The sequence below is a fragment of the Lonchura striata genome, chromosome 18 (assembly GCF_050655825.1).
Source record: "Lonchura striata isolate lonStrDom1 chromosome 18, ASM5065582v1, whole genome shotgun sequence".
In the NCBI taxonomy this organism is placed as follows: Eukaryota; Metazoa; Chordata; class Aves; order Passeriformes; family Estrildidae; genus Lonchura; species Lonchura striata.
In genome coordinates, this window is record NC_140720.1 from 7,197,717 (window position 1) to 7,217,380 (window position 19,664).

A 19,664-nucleotide genomic window follows, 5' to 3' on the forward strand; every position below is an offset into this window, starting at 1 on the left:
TTTCTGAATAGAGGGAGGAGAATATGGAGCACACTGCACAGCTCTATGTGAATTGTAATGAGACACTTGTTTACTACCACATCCCAAGTTCAGAGAAGCAATATAGCATTAATAAATTATTTTAGCAATAAGTCCAATGCTGAATGCATGCTATTGAACACTTTTTTTCAAGTTATCATTTGAGTCTTGCAGCCTGCAGAAATCATTGCAGATGAAAATTCTCTTAGACAGTTTCTTCTAGTTTCTTCTTATTGCCAGCTGCTGGGTGATCTTTCTACTCTTGTGTACATCAGAGACTTTAATTATCAGACCTACCCCTCAGATCACTGGAATTCACTTCATTGACAGGGAACAATAACTGACAGTGCCATGTCCAGTCTTTTTTAAAACATGTCTAGGAGTGGTGATTCCACCACCTCTCTGGGCAGATGATTCCAGCACTCCTTCAGTGAATTTTTTTTTCCTGATATTTAACCTAAACTTCCCCTGGCACAGCTGAGGACTGTGTCCTCTTGTTCTGTCAGTGGTTGCCTGGGAGAAGAAACCAACCCCCACCTGATTACAACCACCTTTGAGGGAGTAGTAGAGAGTGATAAGGAAACCTTGAGATTTTCCCAAGGAAACCCCAAATTTGATAAGATTCTGACCCTGTGGAGTAGCAAATCCTATGCCAGGATGTGGGAATTCTTGGAGCAGACTGTGGAGATCCAGCTAGCTAACACCACCCAGAATGTCACCTTGGAGAGCCCCAGGTGAGGGAAGGGCTGGGGAGGACCCCTGGGGGTGCAGGGGAAGAGGTTTGGGTGGGGTCATCATTCCATGGTGGGAGCATCTCCCAGGGTTTGGCCCATTTCCTGCTGGTCTCCCAATGTTCCCACCATCTCCCAATAGTCCCACCATTATCTCCCGTTGGTTCCAGCACCTCCCAGTGGTGGAGAGACTGTCTCCTACTAGTTCCACCCCCTACCACTTGCTCCACCACAATCTCCCAGCAGTCTCACCATCCTCCCCTGACCCCACCCCTCGATTTCTCCTCCACAGGGTCTACTTTTACAGTGGCCACAGCCCCTCCAGCCCTTGCATGCCCCTGCCTCCTCCAACTCCTGTGAGTTCTCTAGGCCCCATTTTGTGGCTGTGTGGGAGTCCTGGTCTACGAGGCCATGACCTTCACTGTGGCCATCTTCTTCTCCAACCCCCTGGACTATGACCTGTTTCCCATGGAGGTGGGTCTGGAGGTGATTCTGCTCAAAGATCACCTGGGCAGGTTGGAGGACACCTTCATCCACATGTCCCAGAGGGGCACTCCCCTCCCAACCAATGGTGTTGCCCTGATTTTTGAGATTTTTCTAAGGGCTTCTGAGTTTACATTCTTGTAGAAAACTTTCTCACACAACTTTCTGTAAACAACTTATTGTTTTGCATTCCTTCATGAAGGCAGAGAGGTTTGATGTGGTGGTTTGGCCAGTGTCATTGGAGAGGTGGCACATTCACCCTCCAGTCCACTGTCACCTGTCGCTGTTGAGGCAGGACAGGAGTGAGAAGACTCTGACTCAGAAGGCTGCTGAGAGTAAAACTCCTATTTATTCAAAATACACTGCTCTTTTATACAGAGCTCTGCAAGGACCAAATCTATTGGTTCTGAAGTGAAAACAACCCACACCATTGGTGCAGAGTGCTTGATGCACAGTGATAGAACTTAACTATAAACAATGTGAAAAACAAGAGAGATAAAGAATTATTTACATTCTTCTCCAACTCTTTCCCAGGCTTCTGCCTGGATAGAAACTCTCAGTTTCTTTCTTTGACTGAATCTGAGACCCACAGTCACCTTTGGAAAAGTATAAATGTTGGAGTCAGAAATAAAACTTCCTCTTTTTTACCTTTGCAATAGCAGTGTCTTGTGTCATGCTTTTGTGTGTTGTGTAGTGACACAATGGGATGACTGCGTGCCACCGTGTCACCCTGGACACCTGCCAGGAGCCCATCCAGGTGCGTGTTGGCCATGTCAAGGTGACAGCCACCATGTCCAACACACAGAGGTCCATTATCAGGGTGGTTCCATGGGAATGGAAGTACTCAGGGAAAGAAGCTGGAGAGAGGCTGCCATCCTATGTGATACCAGAAGGGTTCATTTAATTTTTACTCTGCCTGTGAACTTTCAGCATAGAAACAAGGCATGCAAAATTGCTTTCCTAGCAAGGACAGTTGGAAGATAAGAAGACATCTGGCTCAAGAATGTAGTAATAGACAAAACAAAGATTGAATCTGGTAACTTGGCATGGGTTTTATGGTAATGGGTAAATTGTAATATGCACTCACTTGTAAAATCATGTGTGCATGAATGGTTAGAGGTATCCTTTGTGCAACCTCAGTTCTGAATAAATTATGCCCTCTGGAGATTTTGTGACAGTAAATTGGAGAGCCAGACAGAAGATCAGCCTAGAGTTTCAATGAATCTGCAGTCAACAGATCTCCAGCTCGCTCTGAGGAATTCTCAGGGAGAACCTCAGCTTCTGACCAGCAGGAACTCGAGGCAAGATCCCTGGGGTAAGTAAAGGCATCATTTAAATTATTTATCTTGACAAGGGATATGAATCCCCACACAGAGTTACTGGTAAGGAGGATTTGAGTCCCTGCAAACAGGGTTTGATTCCCTGGCTAAGCTTATTGTGGGGAGATTTGAGTTGCCAATCTCAGGGGGTCAGAGTTTCCCCTGTCCGGGGTTCAAGTCCCCTACAAGGTATTAGAGGATATCCCCAGGAGGTATCAGGAATCATTGTATCAAGCTAAACTTGTAGTTTAAAGAAAAATCATTGTTCCACTGTCTCATAGCAGAGGCTGCGACCATCTTGACTCGGGCAAAGGAATTAAGGAAAAAAAACAGTCTCCACTTACAATCGAAACCCAGTCCTGGCCTCATCTGGAGCTGCTTTTGTGATGAAGTTTTGTTAATTCCTTTGCATTCTTTGCATTTTTCTTGAACTCTGCAAGTGTGTTCATGTGAGAGTGTTGTGTTGATTTGGGTTTTCCAGCATATCAACATGGAGATGTCCGTGATATAAAAATTCATTTGCTGAGAGAGTGTTGGAGTGTGACTGAGTGTTTGCTGGGGTATTGGAGTCGCTTTAGTTTTGTGTGCGTGGCTGAGATCTCATTTGTGGACTTGAAGCACCCTCTTGTGTCAGTTTTAGTGACTGCTGGTTTGGCAGTCTATTTTCTCTTCCCTACTCCCCCTTCCATTGCAAACCCAGAAATACCATTTTAACTTTCAGATATAATAGCTTGTATATTTGTAATTATTGCAAATGGGGCCGGTCTCTTCTAAAATTAAAGTGGGAGATTTCAATTCTCTATTTAAATGTATATTGAAAAACTGGAAACAGATAGGAGGAGACCCACCAAGTAAACCTAGACTAATCCAATATTGCCATCAGTGGTGGTCAGTATACCAGCTAAAGCACCAGGCTTAAGTGGCCAGAGAATGGTACCTTAGTTTAGGGAGGGAGAGAGGGAAATTGAATTAATTGCCTTCTGTGAATTTATTCTTTTATTTGCAAAACCATCTGAAACTGCAAAAGGAGTGGCCAGTGTTAGGGTGAACCTGGGGTAAACAGAAGGTCTCTCATTTCCTGGTAATGGTAAAAGTACATTTCTCTTTCAATCAATCTTGAGGTGTGTGTGAGATGCCTCACCTCTTCTCTATAGAGAAGATCTGGAGAGACTACCTAAATTATTTGAAACCATTCTCGAGATCCAGACTGACTGGATATACAGGTTCTGCTGGATCATCTAGTCAATTATTTTTCCACAGGAAAAGAGATGGTACTCCAGGCTGCCAGGAGGGAGGTGAACAGTATAGACACACAGGGCAGGCTACCAGGAACTGCTGAAGAGCACTTTCCCTCCTTGAACCCCCATTGGGACCCCAATACCAGGGAAGGGAAGGATTTCCTGGGAAAATATCAAAAATGGATATTATTTGGCTTTAAACATGCAATGCCAAGGGAAATCAATTGTTCTAAACTTTATGAGGTGAAATAAGAACCTCATGAGACTCTGGCTGCATCTGCAGAATGCCTAAGGGCAGTAACTTCCAGGAGATACACTAATATTGATCCAGAAAAAACAGAGGAAGGAAAAGAAACAAAAAGAAACAGGAAAAACCCACAGAGCAACAGTATCTCTAGTCAGAGAAACTAGGGGCCCAGCCAGCCAAAAAGCCTGGCCAGAAGGAAGGAGCTGCTCCTCACTCTGCCCCCAGTTCTCACTGGAAACCCTGGTCCGGCTCTCATTCATCCCAATGATCCCAAAGTCAGGGGGACTGGGGGGCAGAGGCAGGTCAGCAACCACCCCAGACACAAAACAAACAAAAAAAAAAAAAAAAAAAAAATTGTATGAGATCAAAAAAACCCATCCCAATACAGTAATTTTCCAGGAAAATTCACAATCCACAGGAAGTGCTTTTTTCATACTACCATGAAATAAAAATTATTTCTCTTGACAATATAAAATTTCCCTCAAAAAAACTTTTTGTTCTGATGCATAGTTTAGAAAGCTGACCACTGTGACAAATTTGCCCTCTCCTTCAATACTTTTGTTTGGAAGACACAAATCAGCAGCCTGATTACAAAGTGATTCAATCACAGTATTGACCTTTGAAATGCAGAGTAAACTACTCATCATCATCATCAGAAAATGGCAATATTTCTAGTGGCTCAGTGTCGGGCTCAGCAGCAGCAAGGCCTGTAGAGAAGAAGGGAAGGAATTTGCCTTCCTGGCTGCTGCCCTCAGCAATGTTTAAAGTGTACAAAGCTACTGCCCTAAAGACATCATAAAAAGAAACCTGCTTGGCTGGGATGTTCAAGAAGATCCCAATCTTTGACAAAGAGCCAGTCACAGTCAGACAGGTCCAAGGATTTGTGCAGGCCAAATAATCTTGCCCATCTACACACGCAATAACCCAGAAGCCATTCTCAGGACACAGAGTCAAAGTTCCTTTGCGAGTCACAGATTCACAGGCAATACCCAAGGCCCAGTTTCTTCTTGTCCCAACATTTACTTCCCAATAGTGTTTCCCAGAAGTGTATCCTTCCTTTGCCAGCACAAACAGATGAGAATCAAATCTCTTCTCACTTCTGAGCGAGAATCTGATGACACCAGTATCTTTCACTCTCCTCCCATCCGCAGAGATTTCCAGTCTGGGATGAGCCGTGTCAGCATCCAGGATGACATCTCCTGCAATGGTCAAGTCAAGCCATGGTGAGCAGAAAACATGAACTCTGCTTTTCTGAACCTCTCCCTTCTCTGCCTTCATCCCTCTCTCATTTGTCCTTCCCTTCCCCCACCTCCATGCTCAGGTCTTGTCTTGGGACACCTCAAGCATCTCTCTCCCCTCCTGCCACAGAGAGTGGCAACCAGCACGCACCAAATGCCTCAAGGCACTCCTGCAGTGCTCCTGGGACTGCAGCAGGCAGCTCCAAGGAGGAGGCTGTGGTGCTCAGCTTCCTCTGCCTCCATCTCTGCATTGCTGGAGGAGAGGTGGCCTGAGGAAAAGGACCAGAAGTTTGCAGCAGATGGAATTAGGTTTGGATTAACTCCTTGCCAAAGTCTGAAGGGGTTTTTCAAGTTTTAAGCATTTTTTTTCCTCAATAACAGGAGAGCACCAGTGTATGATCCTGCTTGCACATGGATTTGTGATCTGCTCTGCCACAAGGAAATGTTTCTTGCCTCAGCTTTCCACATGCATCAGAGAATGGAAGGAACCCCTGGTAGGACTCAAGCAAGGTGCAATGTCACAAACTGAGGTCCTCCAGCTCAATTCTGATTGAAAGGAGAAGGAGCTGCTCCTGCTGTGGAGCAAGATCAGCTCCAGACACTTTTCCTGAGAGGCCCAAGAGCCAAATCAGAAGTAGGAAAAGCCAGCTGTGCCTGCTCCCCACAGCTGAGAAGGCTCCTGACAAACAAAGGCAGGGCCTTGGGCAGCACGTAACAGCAAAAAAAGTCATCCAACCACCCTTCCCTGAGTGTGTTCTTCTCCAATGAGCTGTCTGAGGGGGTTGGGTGTGTTTTCCAGAGCTGCACTCAGGCTCCTGAGTACTCACTTCCTCATCTCACCTATGCTTACCTTTGTAGGACCGTAGGACTGGCAGGTCTGTGGGAAAGGAGAAAAGCAGGAAATAACTGGATTTGTCAAGGCTTGCTCTGGCAATAAAGTAAAGCTCTCCCCCCTCAGGGACAATGAGGCCACTCTCATGCTCCCCTACTCTGACACTGACAGTATGGTCAGACACAAGGCTCTTAGTGTTGCTGGGGTGCTGACAGCACCCCAAAATGGGGCCAAACAAAATGGGATTGAGGATATTTCTTACACATGACACCCATCCCTCTGTCCTTCATGACACTCGTGCCACGCCCATGCTCTCCTATTCCCCCACCACACACACAGTGTTCTCTTAACCAGTTCTACTCTCATTTCGTCAAAGACTCCCAGAGAAAACAGTACATCAGGGTGTGTGATAATTTTGTCTTCCAGACATGGGGCACGTGGCTCCAATTTGCTTCCTCTGAGTACTGAGGAGGACTAAAATGTGCTGAGATGAGCTCAGCCTCTCTTTCCTTTTCAGATGGGAAAGAGAGGCCAGAGGAATGGCCAGATCCTAAACTAAAAAGGAGATGGGCTTTCAGAGAGAAGGACTTGCCAGGAAGAAAAGGTGACTTTCCTGCACCAGTTACCCCTGGAAACCCTTGTCAAAGTGATGGAGCACTGTGGGCTGGGGGAAGAGGAGCAGGGCTTGCCCAAGGCCTGAACCCCTATGTTTTGTCTGGGACTCACACTCCTGTGGTCCTTCCCGCCCTGAAATGTCCAACTCCCAGTGCTCTGGGGCACATGGGCTCTGGAAAAAGGAGAGCAAAGACCCTCCCAGCTGAATAGCACAGGTTTGGATGGATTGACTGCTGGAGGGCTGTGGAAAGAGCACAGGTCCTGGGAGATGTCCCAAAGGCTTGGGAAAGGCCTGTTGGGTAGGATGGAGGGTTGGGATCAGCCCCCTCCATCTCTCCAAACAGCAGCTATGGGCTGTGGGAGACAACAGTGTTTGTTAAGAGGAAGAGAAGTGAAGAAAGCAAGAAGATAATATTAAGGCATGGAGGTGGGCTTCTTTACCACGTATTGGGTCATAGAGAGCCCACACTACACATTCCCTTCAAAGTCAAGGTAATAAAGAGGGACCTTGACCACCTGCAGTCATCATCTCAGTGTTCACATGTCTTTGCAGGTGCCAAGAAAGTCTGTCCCTCTCCATCTGCTTTGAGGAGCTATGTACAAGAAGCTCACAGCACAATTTGCCTGTAAAGCAGCTTTTGCTCACCTAAGTCATATTTTGTGGACGACGATATGGTCTGCAAAGTTTTTTCCAGAGTCTGGATTTCTTGAGAGAGATGCGGGATATCCATCAGCTGCATGGCTTCCAAGACCCTTGAGGTATTTTCCTTCACTGTCCTTCCTGTAAGAGCAGACTGGTGTCAGTGGGACAGTGGTTTTGCCTCACCTGAGATGAGGTACGGTACCACGAATTACACTGCACCTTTCTTCTTAGAAAGGACCAAAAAGACACTGTGCTTTCACACTCTCTAAATGTGATGGAGAGACAAGGGACTTTACTGACTCCCAGTACCACTTCACCATCAAAGGTGTTCCACTGGCATAGGACAAAAGAGCAGCTCCAAGGAAGTTCTGCCCCATGCACCCACACAGAAGAGGCAAAGAACTAGCTCACAGGACATTTGCAGATCAGCTCCTGCCTTTTGAGAGGTGAAGGCCTGCTGAGGAATGACATAGCTTACCTAGCTCATTCTTCATCTCTACTCTTATCATCTGCAGGTCACGCTGTGTGGACCCCTCCATGTTCTGGAATGCTCCCTGCAGAGTTTGCACTTGCTGGGAGAGCTGCAGAAGGTCCTTCTTCCACATGGATTCCATGGTCCTTGTATTTTCCTCCATTGTCCTTCCTGTGAAGAAAGAACCATCTCACTGGAGCAGACTCACTGCTGTCTTGAGGGGGACACCAACAACCTGCAGTCACAATACCTGAAAACTCTGATTGAAATTCCCTGCCAGAGCATCTTTCCTTAGCACTCTTCCACTTCCTCTGGACCTCCCTAAAGGCTTGATCAAGGCCTGCTGGATGGCACTGACCCCAGTCCATCTCTGCAGACAGCATCTGTGGGCCCTGGGAAGCAATGCTCTTTGTCATGAGGAAGGTGTGGTGGGACATCCCCTACCTGCAGCAACCACAATTCTCTCTCAGGATTTTTTCATAGAGCAGAACAGAGAGAAAGAAAGAGAAAAAATTCTGCTTCTTGTTTTTCTCATGTGGAACGTGCTTGGAGAATTGTTTACCTGGGCTGATTGCTTGATTGAATTCTGGTGAGATTGTTTGAGTCTGATAGCCAATCCAACCCACCTGGGGCTGGACAGGGTCCAAGGGGAAACCTTAAGGAGTATCAGACAGTGAGAGAACTCAGAATTCAAACTCTTTCCAAGGACAAGGGAGAGAAGAGGGACCTTGACCTCCTGCAGAGAACACATGGAGGTGTTCCAGTGGCAAGGATGTCAAATCTATTCCCCATTTAAGGACTCTCTTTCCCCATCCCCTTTGAGGAGCTGTGGAGGATGTCCTCACAGCAAAGTTTGCCTTTAAAGCAGCTCCTGCCTTTTGAGAGGTGAAGGCCTGCTGAGGAATGACCTAGCTTACCTAGCTCATTCTTCATCTCTACTCTTATCATCTGCAGGTCACGCTGTGTGGACCCCTCCATGTTCTGGAATGCTTCCTGCAGAGTTTGCACTTGCTGGGAGAGCTGCAGAAGGTCCTTCTTCCACATGGATTCCATGGTCCTTGTATTTTCCTCCATTGTCCTTCCTGAGAAGAAAGAACCATCTCACTGGAGCAGACTCACTGCTGTCTTGAGGGGGACACCAACAACCTGCAGTCACAATGCCTGAAAACTCTGATTGAAATTCCCTGCCACAGCATCTTTCCTCAGCACTCTCCCACTTCCTCTGGACCTCCCTAAAGGCTTGATCAAGGCCTGCTGGATGGCACTGACCCCAGTCCATCTCTGCAGACAGCATCTGTGGGCCCTGGGAAACAATGCTCTTTGTCACAAGGAAGGTGTGGTGGGACATCCCCTACCTGTGGCAACCACAATTCTCTCTCAGGATTTTTTCATAGAGCAGAACAGAGAGAAAGAAAGAGAAAAAATTCTGTTTCTGCTTCTTGTTTTTCTCATGTGGAACGCGCTTGGAGAATTGTTTACCTGGGCTGATTGCTTGATTGAATTCTGGTGAGATTGTTTGAGTCTGATGGCCAATCCAACCCACCTGGGGCTGGACAGGGTTCAAGGGGAAACCTTAAGGAGTATCAGACAGTGAGAGAACTCAGAATTCAAACTCTTTCCAAGGACAAGGGAGAGAAGAGGGACCTTGAGCTCCTGCAGAGAACACATGGAGGTGTTCCAGTGGCAAGGATGTCAAATCTATTCCCCATTTAAGGACTCTCTTTCCCCATCCCCTTTGAGGAGCTGTGGAGGATGTCCTCACAGCAAAGTTTGCCTTTAAAGCAGCTCCTGCCTTTTGAGAGGTGAAGGCCTGCTGAGGAATGACCTAGCTTACCTAGCTCATTCTTCATCTCTACTCTTATCATCTGCAGGTCACGCTGTGTGGACCCCTCCAAGTTCTGGAATGCTCCCTGCAGAGTTTGCACTTGCTGAGAGAGCTGCAGAAGGTCCTTCTTCCACATGGATTCCATGGTCCTTGTATTTTCCTCCACTGTCCTTCCTGTGAAGAAAGAACCATCTCACTGGAGCAGGCTCACTGCTGTCTTGAGGGGGACACCAGCAATCTGCAGTCACAATGCCTGAAAACTCTGATTGAAATTCCCTGCCACAGCATCTTTCCTCAGCACTCTCCCACTTCCTCTGGACCTCCCTAAAGGCTTGATCAAGGCCTGCTGGATGGCACTGACCCCAGTCCATCTCTCCAGACAGCATCTGTGGGCCCTGGGAAACAATGCTCTTTGTCACGAGGAAGGTGTGGTGGGACATCCCCTACCTGTCCCTCAGACCCCATTGTGGTCTCAGGAATGTTCACTGGGTCTCAGCCTTGGTCAGTGGGTCCTGAGACTGGACATGGGCCCTGTGCCTGCCCAGGGAAACATCCCTGAACATTTGGCAGAGAGTGCTGGGTGCTGCCAGTGCCCTCCCCTGCTCCCAGCTCCTGCACTGGCCATGGAGATGCCCCCAAGCTGAGCAGGTCAGCATGGGGTGGAGCTCATCAGGGGTGCTTTGACTTGGAGGTGTTTCAGTTTCATGGAGCACAAAAGCTGGTTTGCCATGTGAGGACTCTCCTTCATCCACTTTGAGGAGCTGTGGACAATGAGCTCACAGGACTGTTTGCCTGTAGAACAGCTTTTCTCTTCAGAGAAATGAAAGCCTGCTGGGGAATGGCCTGGTTTACCTAGCTCATGCTCCAAGTGTATTCTGATCATCTGAAGGTCACGCTGTGTGGTCTCATATGTGTTCTGGAAGTTTTCCTGCAGAGTTTGAATTTGTTTGGAGATTTCATGGTGGTCCTTCTCCAGCCTGGATTCTAAGGTGCTTGTTTTTTCCTCCACTGTCTCTCCTGAGAAGAAAGAATATTTTCACTGGGACAAAGTCATGGTTTTCTTGAAGGGGAAGCCATTGATCTGTAATGACAATGACCAAAAGCTCTGATATAAAATCCCTGTCAAGGCATCTCTTAGGGCTCTCTTAGGCTTCTCCCCCTCCCTGTGGGTCTTCCTAATGGCTTGCCCAAGGCCTCCTGGGAAGCATGAAGGCAGGAATGATCCCACTCTGTCTCTCCAAAGAGTATTCTTGGGAGGTAATACTCTTTGGCATGAAGATTGTGTGGTGCCACAGAGCACAAAAACTGTTTCCCCTGTAAGGGCTGTCTTTCCCCATCCCCCTTGAGGAGATGTGGTGGACAAATTCACAGTAGGACAGCCTTTGCCTTCAGAGGAATGAAGGCCTGTAGTGGAAATGCTTCTGCTCACCTAGTTTGTTCTCCAGGTCTGTTCTGGTCATTTGAAGGTCACGCTGTATGGCAAACTTCATGTTCTGGAAAGTTTGCTTCAGAGTTTGAATTTGTTGGGAGAGCTGCAGGAGGTCCTTCTGCCATATGCATGCTATATTCCCTGTGACATTTGCCTCCACTGTCTTTACTGCAAAAAAAGACTGGTGTCACTGGGAAAATTATTTTTCTCCCTTGAGGTGAGGTCTTGTCCCAATAATGACACAAAACTTCCTTCTTAAAAAGGACCGAGGAGATGTTGTTCTTTCACTCCCTTCTACAAGGGAGAAAAGAGGGACCTTGGCCATCTCCAGTTGCCACCTCAGCATCAAAGGTGTTCCACATGACTGGGACATAAGAGCTGCTACCAAGGAAGTTCTGCCCATTCTGATAAAAGGCAAAGGATTAACTCACAGATCAGTTTACCTGTAGAGCCAGATTGACCTTCAGAGAGATGAAGGCCTGCTGGGGAATGGCCCTGCTCACCTAGTTCATCCTTCAGGACTGTTCTGATCATCTGAAGGTCACGCTGTGCGTACACCTGGGTGCTTTTAAAAGCTTTCTGCAGAGTTTGGACTTGTTGGGACACTTCTTGGAGGTCTTCCTTCCACACAGATTCCAAAGTGTTTGTAGTATTTGCATCTATTGTCAATCCTATAAAGAAAGAACAGTGTAATTGGGACACTCTCATTACCTTACTGAGGAAGAGAGAGCAGTGTCCTGATTTAAATTCACTGCCCAAGAATCTCTTCAGGTTTTCCCTTTGAGTATTCTTGATGAAAAAAGCTATTCCCTACTTCTCCATCTGCTTTGAGGAGCTGTGGTGGGCAATCACATGGGACAGTTTGAGGGATTTGGGTTAGTGCTGCCTGTAGAGCATCTTTTGCCTCCAGGGAGGAGGCCTGCTGGGGAATGGTCCTGCTCACCTAGTTCCTTCTTCAGGTCTGTTCTGAGGAGCTGAATATCATGCCGTGTGGACTCCTGCTCATTCTGGAAAGCTTCCTGCAGAGTCTGAATTTTTTGGTAGAGGTGCTGGTGTTTCTTCAGCCAAACAGTTTCCAGGGAGTCCACTCTCCTTCCTGTGAAAAAAGACTGGCGTCACAGAGATAATGATTTTTTCTTCCCTGAGGCAAGGTCTTGTTCCACTAGTGACGTAGGCCTTTCCTCCTAGAAAAGACCAGGAAGGTGCTGTTCTTTCACTGCCTTCAAGGACAAGGGAGAGAAGAGGGACCTTGACCACCTCCAGTTGCTGACTCAGTAATCAAAGGTGTTCCACTGGCATGGGACATAAGAGCTGCTCCCAAGGAAGTTCTTCACAAGGCACACACTCCTAGGACTAACTCACAAGTCACTCTGATTGTGGAGCAGAGTTTGCTTCCAAAATTATAAAGGCCTGGTGGGGAATGACCCTGCTTACCTGTTTGTTTTTTTCCTTTTTCTTTCTTTATGCAGGGAGGGCACAAGAAATTCAATTCAGTTTCCTCATGTCCTGCCTATTTCTAATTTACACTCTCCAGATTTCTCTTTCCTCAGACAATCCTTTCTAATTCAGCAGCCTTGGAAAAGAACTGAGCCCTGAAAAATAAAGATAGGTCCCCCATTCTGTGGGCACTGGACTAGGTAAATGAGACTTCTCCCCAGCCATGGCTGCAGAGGCAGAGATCTCTGGACAGGCCCTTGCCAAGGTGGGAGGCACCACTAACACTTCTAGGAAAAAAAGTCCAGATCTGATAAATGAGTTCCACTGGAAGTACTGGGGAGAACGAGACCAATGGAGGCAGAGGAAGGGACCCTTCTAATTGACCCCAGGAAAAGTACCCCGATCCCATCCTCCTTCCTCCTCTTGCCTGTAGATACCATGGTCCACCCAAGGTCTCAAATGCACGTGGAGGCATCTCCCTTCTGCCTCTGGATGACAGACGGCAAAATTCTACCTGCAGGACAACTCAGAATTTGAGCTGAGTGGAAGCTAATATATCTGTGAACCAGAAGTAGACTACATGGTATTTCATCGTATTTGTCAGAGAGGAGTCTTACAAGAGGCTGAGAAATTACATACTGCAGCCTCACTTCTAATAACATGAGGTTCTGTGAACCAGGAGGCCTTACCTTGAAATATCAGAACAGAACCAGCAGCCAATGTGAGAAGGAATAAAGAGAGTTGTATCCATGAGGCAGAGATCCACTGAGATGCACCTGGAAAAACAGAACCTTTGGGAAAAAAATCTGAGTGTCATCTGGCAATGTTCAATCTTACCCTTAAACTTAAGCACCCACTCAAAGAGATTTTGTGGAGATATATGGAGAAATAGTCACAGTCCTGTACAGGTGGTCAGAGCCTGCCTTCCCTTGAGATGTCACATCCCTAGGGGCAAGAGGGACCCTGCTCATTTCACACTGCAGCCTGTCCTGCCTGCACCACCGTGGTGCTCTGGGATGGGTCTGGCTGGACTGGAGAGCTGTTGCCTTCCCTGGCACTGGAAAGGGCCTCACAGAGCTCCTGAGACAGTCCAGCAAAGACTTCTGGGGACAATGGGACTCACCTGAGATGAGCATGGTAGTTTTCTTCTCCACCTGCACCAGGGGGGTCAGGATTTGACAGGTGAATTTTCCCACTTGCTCTCCTGTAACTGTGACTCGACTACACACGCTGAAGAACTTCTCACTGTCCTGGTTACTTTCAGTGTCTGCAGAGAGCCCCTGCCCATCCTCAGTAACCCACTGGACAACAAGTTCAGGAAAACATCTATGTGATCTGCAACCAAGCTTGAGCCCTTGCCCTTGGGGGCCTGAGTTTCAATGGACACTTCACCAGTACTTTAAAGACAGGAGAATTTGTAGTGGGAGAAGTTTGTTTCCTTGAAAGCAGCTCTTCCTTTGATTCACATCTCTTTCTTAACCCAAAGTTTCCTGACAGTTTCTGTCAGTCCTTCACACAACCTTTTCATTGATCTTTCTGTCATCCCGCACTCCATCTGCCATAAATGCCAAATTTCCTTTGGCTTAGAAAGAACTATGGTGTTTGCTGCTCAGCTCCCCACTATTTCATGGAGCAGGTAGGGAGAAGGTGTGTGGTTTGTATTCTTCTTTTGGAATGGCTCTGTAGGACCCCTGTCCAGTTTTGAGGGTTGGTAAAGCAGGACACAGCACAGTAAAGCTCAGGCACCTCCCCATTCCATGCTGGAACTACAGATGGGCACAGATGGGTCACTGGACTGCACCAAAGCTTCACCAGTGTGATAAGATGGGATGCACCACACATATTTCAGTGTCATACTCCCGGTCAAAGCTGGATTTCATAGGAATTCGTCCTGTGTAGTAGTAGGAAATGGGTGCTGTCTTGCAGCTTTTTCTCTCTCCTCTCCCAAAAGCATCTCTAATCCCCTTTGGATGAAGGGATTTAGATTTGATTTTAGGAAGATATTCTTGACTAAGAGTGAGGCTCTGGCACAGCTTGCCCAGAGCAGCTGTGGATGTTGCACCCCTGGAAGGGTTCAAGGCCAGGTTGGTCAGCATTTGTTCCTGCCCATGGCTGGGAAGTTCAAATGAGAAATTCTTTAAGGTCCATTCCCACTCATGCCATTGCCTGATTCTAAGATTCCCTGATTCCGCCATTCTGTGCTTTTCTTCAGCAGTGACTCAAGGTTGATGAGCTCCATCTGATGTTATCAATATCTGCATACAAATGATGCTAACTGTCCAGCTGGGGGGAACTGGCAGCACAGAACATCTCCTTAGCCCTTACCCCAGCTGAGAAGTCACAAGATGAAGGGCTTCATTCCCATCAGTCCCACAGCCAGGGATGCTGAGCACTTGGATGTCTGTCAGGTGGCCTCACGCCTCCCCACCAGGGATTATTACAGCTCCATGTGGGTCAGAACAGGGCTTGGGCTGGGCATGGAGGTTGCAGAACATCTTGACAGGTGGCCCATGCTGGGAGTGGGGAGCGGACGTGTTGGGTCATATGAGGGGCATCAGCTGGGGGACAGTGTCATTTTGGAGAGCTCTTTTCCCTCTGTAAGAGCTTCCCTCCTTCCCTACCCGGCCCAGAAAGTCTCCAACCTGCAATGCTGAGCTTGGTAGGCGTATCAACAATCTGGTCCCTGGATATCACAGTGCAACTGTACATTCCTTCATCTGCTGGCTGGATGTTCTTCAGTGTCAGGGAGACATTCCCAGTGTCAAATCCATCTCTTGGCACTGATGTCTGTCCATGGTATTTCTGCATTGATTCACCTCCAAACTGCCTGTATGTGTAAATGTCCTCTCTGTGCCCATCTGTGATTTTTCTTCACTGCACCAAGACATGGTGCAAGGAGGATTGTATCTTGACCAACAATTCTAACTACATTCTCAGGAGAGGTGAGCTCAAAATTGTCTGTGGGTGAGCATCTGGCTGAAATCAATCAGAAAAGGCAGTGGTATGAAGGAAACAGCTCTAGGAGTAACAGCAGGGAACAACTGAAAGTAATAGATTAGAGGGAGAAAACAGGATGATATAAGATGTACAGGATGGGATTATTTGGGGGAAAAGGAAAAAAAATAAATGCATAAAAGCATGTCCAGAGCCATTTCATGCAGCTCCCCAGCTGGCCTTCCCCTTTTGCAGCCTGTGTCACCAGCAGCAAGGCGGCTGTGACAATGCCAACTGCCCATGCAGACAGGGAAATGCCCCTGGCATTGGGGCAGAGCTGGACAGGGCACAGATGTCTTGGCTTAGGTCTTCCCTGGCTTCCCCAGGGGAGAGAACCTCTGACTTCAAACAGCTGTAATCCCCAAGACCAGAGGGGCAGGGCAGCTCTGGCCCTTGTGGAGTTGAAATCAGGGCTGCTCAGGAGACCAAGACCCTCAGCTCCAGGACTCCTGATCATCTGCAGGCTGGAATCCCCCAGAAAGGAGCAGAACAGCTCATGGAAGCATTACCTGAGAAAGCGATAGCCAGAAGCAGTGGCAGAGCCAGCAGCAGCCATCTTCTCTGCTTCATCCCTGCAGTCCAAGGGGTGGGATAATCCCGCAGCTGACGTGGAACAGGCACAGAAGGGAAGTGAGAAAAGAAGGGAAATCCTGTCCCAACCCCTTTGGATCTCTCTCCTGGCACTTTTCACCAGATGTGACTCCTGAACGTGCCAAATCTTGAACAGCTGAGATCAGAAATCAAGAAAACTTCTGAAGATCTCAATTACACTTTCAGTTTCTAGGAATTTCAATCTAGCATTTTCCCAGGAAGCTGTGACAGGGAATGCAAGAGAAAGCTCCACCCAGTCCCTATTTCCTGCTGTGAAATTTAATGGACACTTTAACACACCAGTTTAAATTTTGGGTTGGAATCATAGTATCACAGGCTGGTTGCCTGGGAAAAGAGACCAACCCTCACCTGACTACAGTAGGTGTAGAGTGTGATGAGGTCTCCCCTGAGCCTCTTCTACAGGCTAAACAACCCCACCTCCCTCAGCTGCTCCTCACAGGACTTGTGTTTCAGACCCTTCATGAGCCTTATTGCCCTTCTCTGGACATGCTTGAACATCTCAACATTCTTTCTAAATTGAGGGGCCCAGAACTGGACACAGAACTCAAGGTGTGGCCTCACCAGTGCCAAGTACAGGGGAAGAATCACTTCCCTGTTCCTGCTGGCCACACTGTTCCTGATCCAGGCCAGGATGCCACTGACCTTTTTGGCTATGTGAGCACACTGCTGGCTCACATTCAATCAGCTGTTGACCAGTTCCCCAGGTCCCTTTCTGCCTGGCTGCTTTCCAGCCACTCTGTCCCCAGCCTGTAGTGCTGCAGGAGTTGTTGTGGCTGAAGTGCAGGACCTGGCACTTGGACTTGTTAAACCTCATATTGTTTGATTTGGCCTATCTATCCAGCCTGTCCACGTCCCTCTGCTGAGCCCTCCTACCCTCCAGCAGATCAATGCTCCCACACAGCTTGGTGTCATCTGTAAATCTGCTAATGGCAGACTCGATCCCCCAGTCTAGATCATCAATAAAGATATTGAACAGGACTGGGACCAACATTGATCAGAGCTGTGACAAGAAGTTTTCCTCCATACACTCTAAGAACCTCCTGGACTGCTGCTTCTCTACTGTGTTAAGTTCCCAGCAGACATCTTGCAGGTTAAAGTCTCCCACAAGAGCCACGGACTGGTGATCCTGAAACATCCTTCAGCTGCTTATAGATTAGTACATCCACCTCTTCATCCTGGCTGGGTGGTCTGTAACAGACCCCCACCAGGCTGTTGGCCTTCCCCCTGATTCTTACCCATGGGCACTCGACCTTATCATCATTAATCTCAAGTTCCATGGTGTTGAGAGCCTCCCTAATACACAGAGCCACCCCTCCACCTCTTCATCACCTGTCTCTTCTGAAGAGCTTGTGGCCACTTATTGCAATACTCCAGTCATGAGAGTCATCCCACCACATTTCCATGATGGAGACTATGTCAGCTTTCCCTCTGCACAGTGGTTTCCAGCTCTTCCTGTTTCTTACCCATGCTGCATGCACTGGTGTACATGCACTTAAGCTGGGCTGCAGATTTCACTCCACCCTGCCTTACCACCCTTGGGCTTCTTTCTGGAGAGCCTAGTTTCATCCCCTTATCCCTTTAAACCTAGTTTAAAGCCCTCTTAATCAGCCCTGCCATGGGAACATAGGTCTAAAAAACTCAACACAACAAAAAACAAACACACAAAGGTAGAATTTCTCCATCCCTCTAAGCTTCACGTTTAGCCCTGCTAAAGAGACACATGGGGATAGAGAGCAAATAAGGGCAGGAATCAGTGCTACAGCAGGGGAGGGGAAATGGAGTGAGTTTGACACTGACTCTGCAACACCTGTCAGATCCACAAAGATCCCTGAACACTGTGAAATTATGAAATTAATTATTTTAATGGGTAAACAAAGACAATGCCATGATGACCTGAGGCTTGCTGCTTATGAATTGGTAACCTCAATCACTCAAGGTGCTAATCAGGAAATTTTAAGCTTAATACTGTATAAGCAACTGACCCATGGGTGCTCTGGGAGATATCCTGAGTTATCATAAAATCAAGGCAGTTTCCCAGTGTTTCAACTTCCAACAGGAAAGAGTTCCAAGCAGTCATACTTGGAACCAGCCTCACTTACCGAGAAGGAAGTTCCAGCATTATCATTAGTCCTACTTTGCCTCAAGGTCCTGCCCTAAGGGGGTACCCTGGGTCTACCTGTCCTCTCCAGAGGGGGAATTCTCTCCTGCTCCCCTGAACAGCAGCAGCACAGTCATTGGGAAACAAACATCAGACTCAGAGGGCCAGTCCATATGTCAGCTTTTCCCCCAAATGAACATTCCCCATAACTTTCATTTCCTCTCTGAGCCCTTCCGGGAGCTGCTGTGCTGCTGATGCCCCTAGTTCTTGCCACCTGCACCTGAGGGGACCTGGAGGATGGGAAGACCTTGCTGATCCCTGTGTGCACAGCTGGGATGAAGGGAAAAGATCCGTTCCTTTCCAGCCCAACAGCAGCACCACATTCACCACTTGCTCAGGAGAGAAAGAAATAACAGAGCTCTGCTTACCTGCCTTGGTCAGCAAAGAGGAGCACTGATATCAGACAGGTATTTTTCCTCTTGCCAGAGAAATTTCCAGCGGCAGAAGGGAAGGAAAATGAACAGACGAATCAGATCCTGAAGTTTAAATGTGGTGTGTTTTTGCCTAAAACTCACTTTGCTTCTTGCAGGTCAAATCTCATCTGCTATATGAGGGCTTTGTGTTGGTGACGCAGACAGTAACATGCAAATGGAGCTTTCAGTTTCGATGAGAGCTTTAAGATAAGCAGAGATCCAGCTCAATGCCCACAAAATATGCCCTGTTTTAGAGCTAGAGCTGGATTTCACCTATTGTCAGGTAAGAATGATTGCCACATCTTCAGGCTATAGAAGAAAGGTGAACTTTGATCAGCTCCTTAAGGAAGTAACTTTGAAGAATTAAACTGAAATGAAGCTGGGGATTAACTTGGGGTGTGACTCTGTTTGAAGATCAAGGATCATTCTTCTGTAAGATTGATATTTTCGTTGACAGGTTACCTAGGAAATGGAGGTGGGGTTGTCCTGGGACTTTACAGTTGCCCTTCAATGAAACCAACTTGAAATGGGAGCAATTGTTTTTCTAGAGAATGACATCTGAAGTACTCTTGAATTCCGACTCAACTTTCCCCTTAGTGTTACTTCTCACAGCTGCTTCTTCCTCCAAAGTCTGTAAACACACTCTAGTAAACCTGTTGGTCCCTCTCCTCCTCCTGGCTACATGCAGGGGCTCCCTGGTTGTGATCATAGGATTCTCTGCTTACTTCATGTAAAAGAAATTGTGGTTTTCTTAAAAACACAAATCCTTTCAGTAGGATCAGGAGTATGATCACTTTCATTCTGTCTAGGAAATAGATAGGTGGAGATTGGGGAAGCTGAGTGGAGGAAATGAGAGTGAACATTATCTTAACAGTGTGCTTATGTTTTAATTTTATTCTTTCATCCTAGGGTCTTCAGTTTAGGCTTAGATTACTGTACTCAATTTAACACCTCCAGAGC

At 47.4% G+C, this 19,664-nt stretch overlaps 1 protein-coding gene across 12 annotated transcripts; it reads right to left on the bottom strand.

Moving 5' to 3' along the window:
• Window positions 1–1,558: 1,558 nt before the first annotated feature.
• On the bottom strand, window positions 1,559–19,595 carry LOC110484691 (uncharacterized). 12 transcript variants are annotated; one of them, XM_085556770.1, is made up of 14 exons: window positions 18,660–19,595; window positions 16,031–16,124; window positions 13,651–15,503; window positions 13,217–13,318; window positions 12,034–12,186; window positions 11,594–11,761; window positions 11,091–11,258; window positions 10,514–10,678; window positions 9,671–9,835; window positions 8,754–8,918; window positions 7,843–8,007; window positions 7,368–7,502; window positions 6,125–6,151; window positions 1,559–5,235 (listed from the first exon to the last, which is right to left on the bottom strand). In XM_085556770.1, the coding sequence occupies exons 3-14, from the start codon at window positions 13,661–13,663 to the stop codon at window positions 4,673–4,675; spliced, it is 1,989 nt and encodes a 662-aa protein (XP_085412896.1). In that variant the 5' UTR covers window positions 13,664–15,503; window positions 16,031–16,124; window positions 18,660–19,595; the 3' UTR covers window positions 1,559–4,672. The 12 variants fall into 12 exon arrangements, with proteins under 12 accessions (XP_085412896.1, XP_085412895.1, XP_085412894.1 ...); XM_085556769.1 differs by having other exon boundaries at window positions 16,031–16,248; XM_085556768.1 differs by having other exon boundaries at window positions 13,651–15,568; window positions 16,031–16,248.
• Window positions 19,596–19,664: the final 69 nt, after the last annotated feature.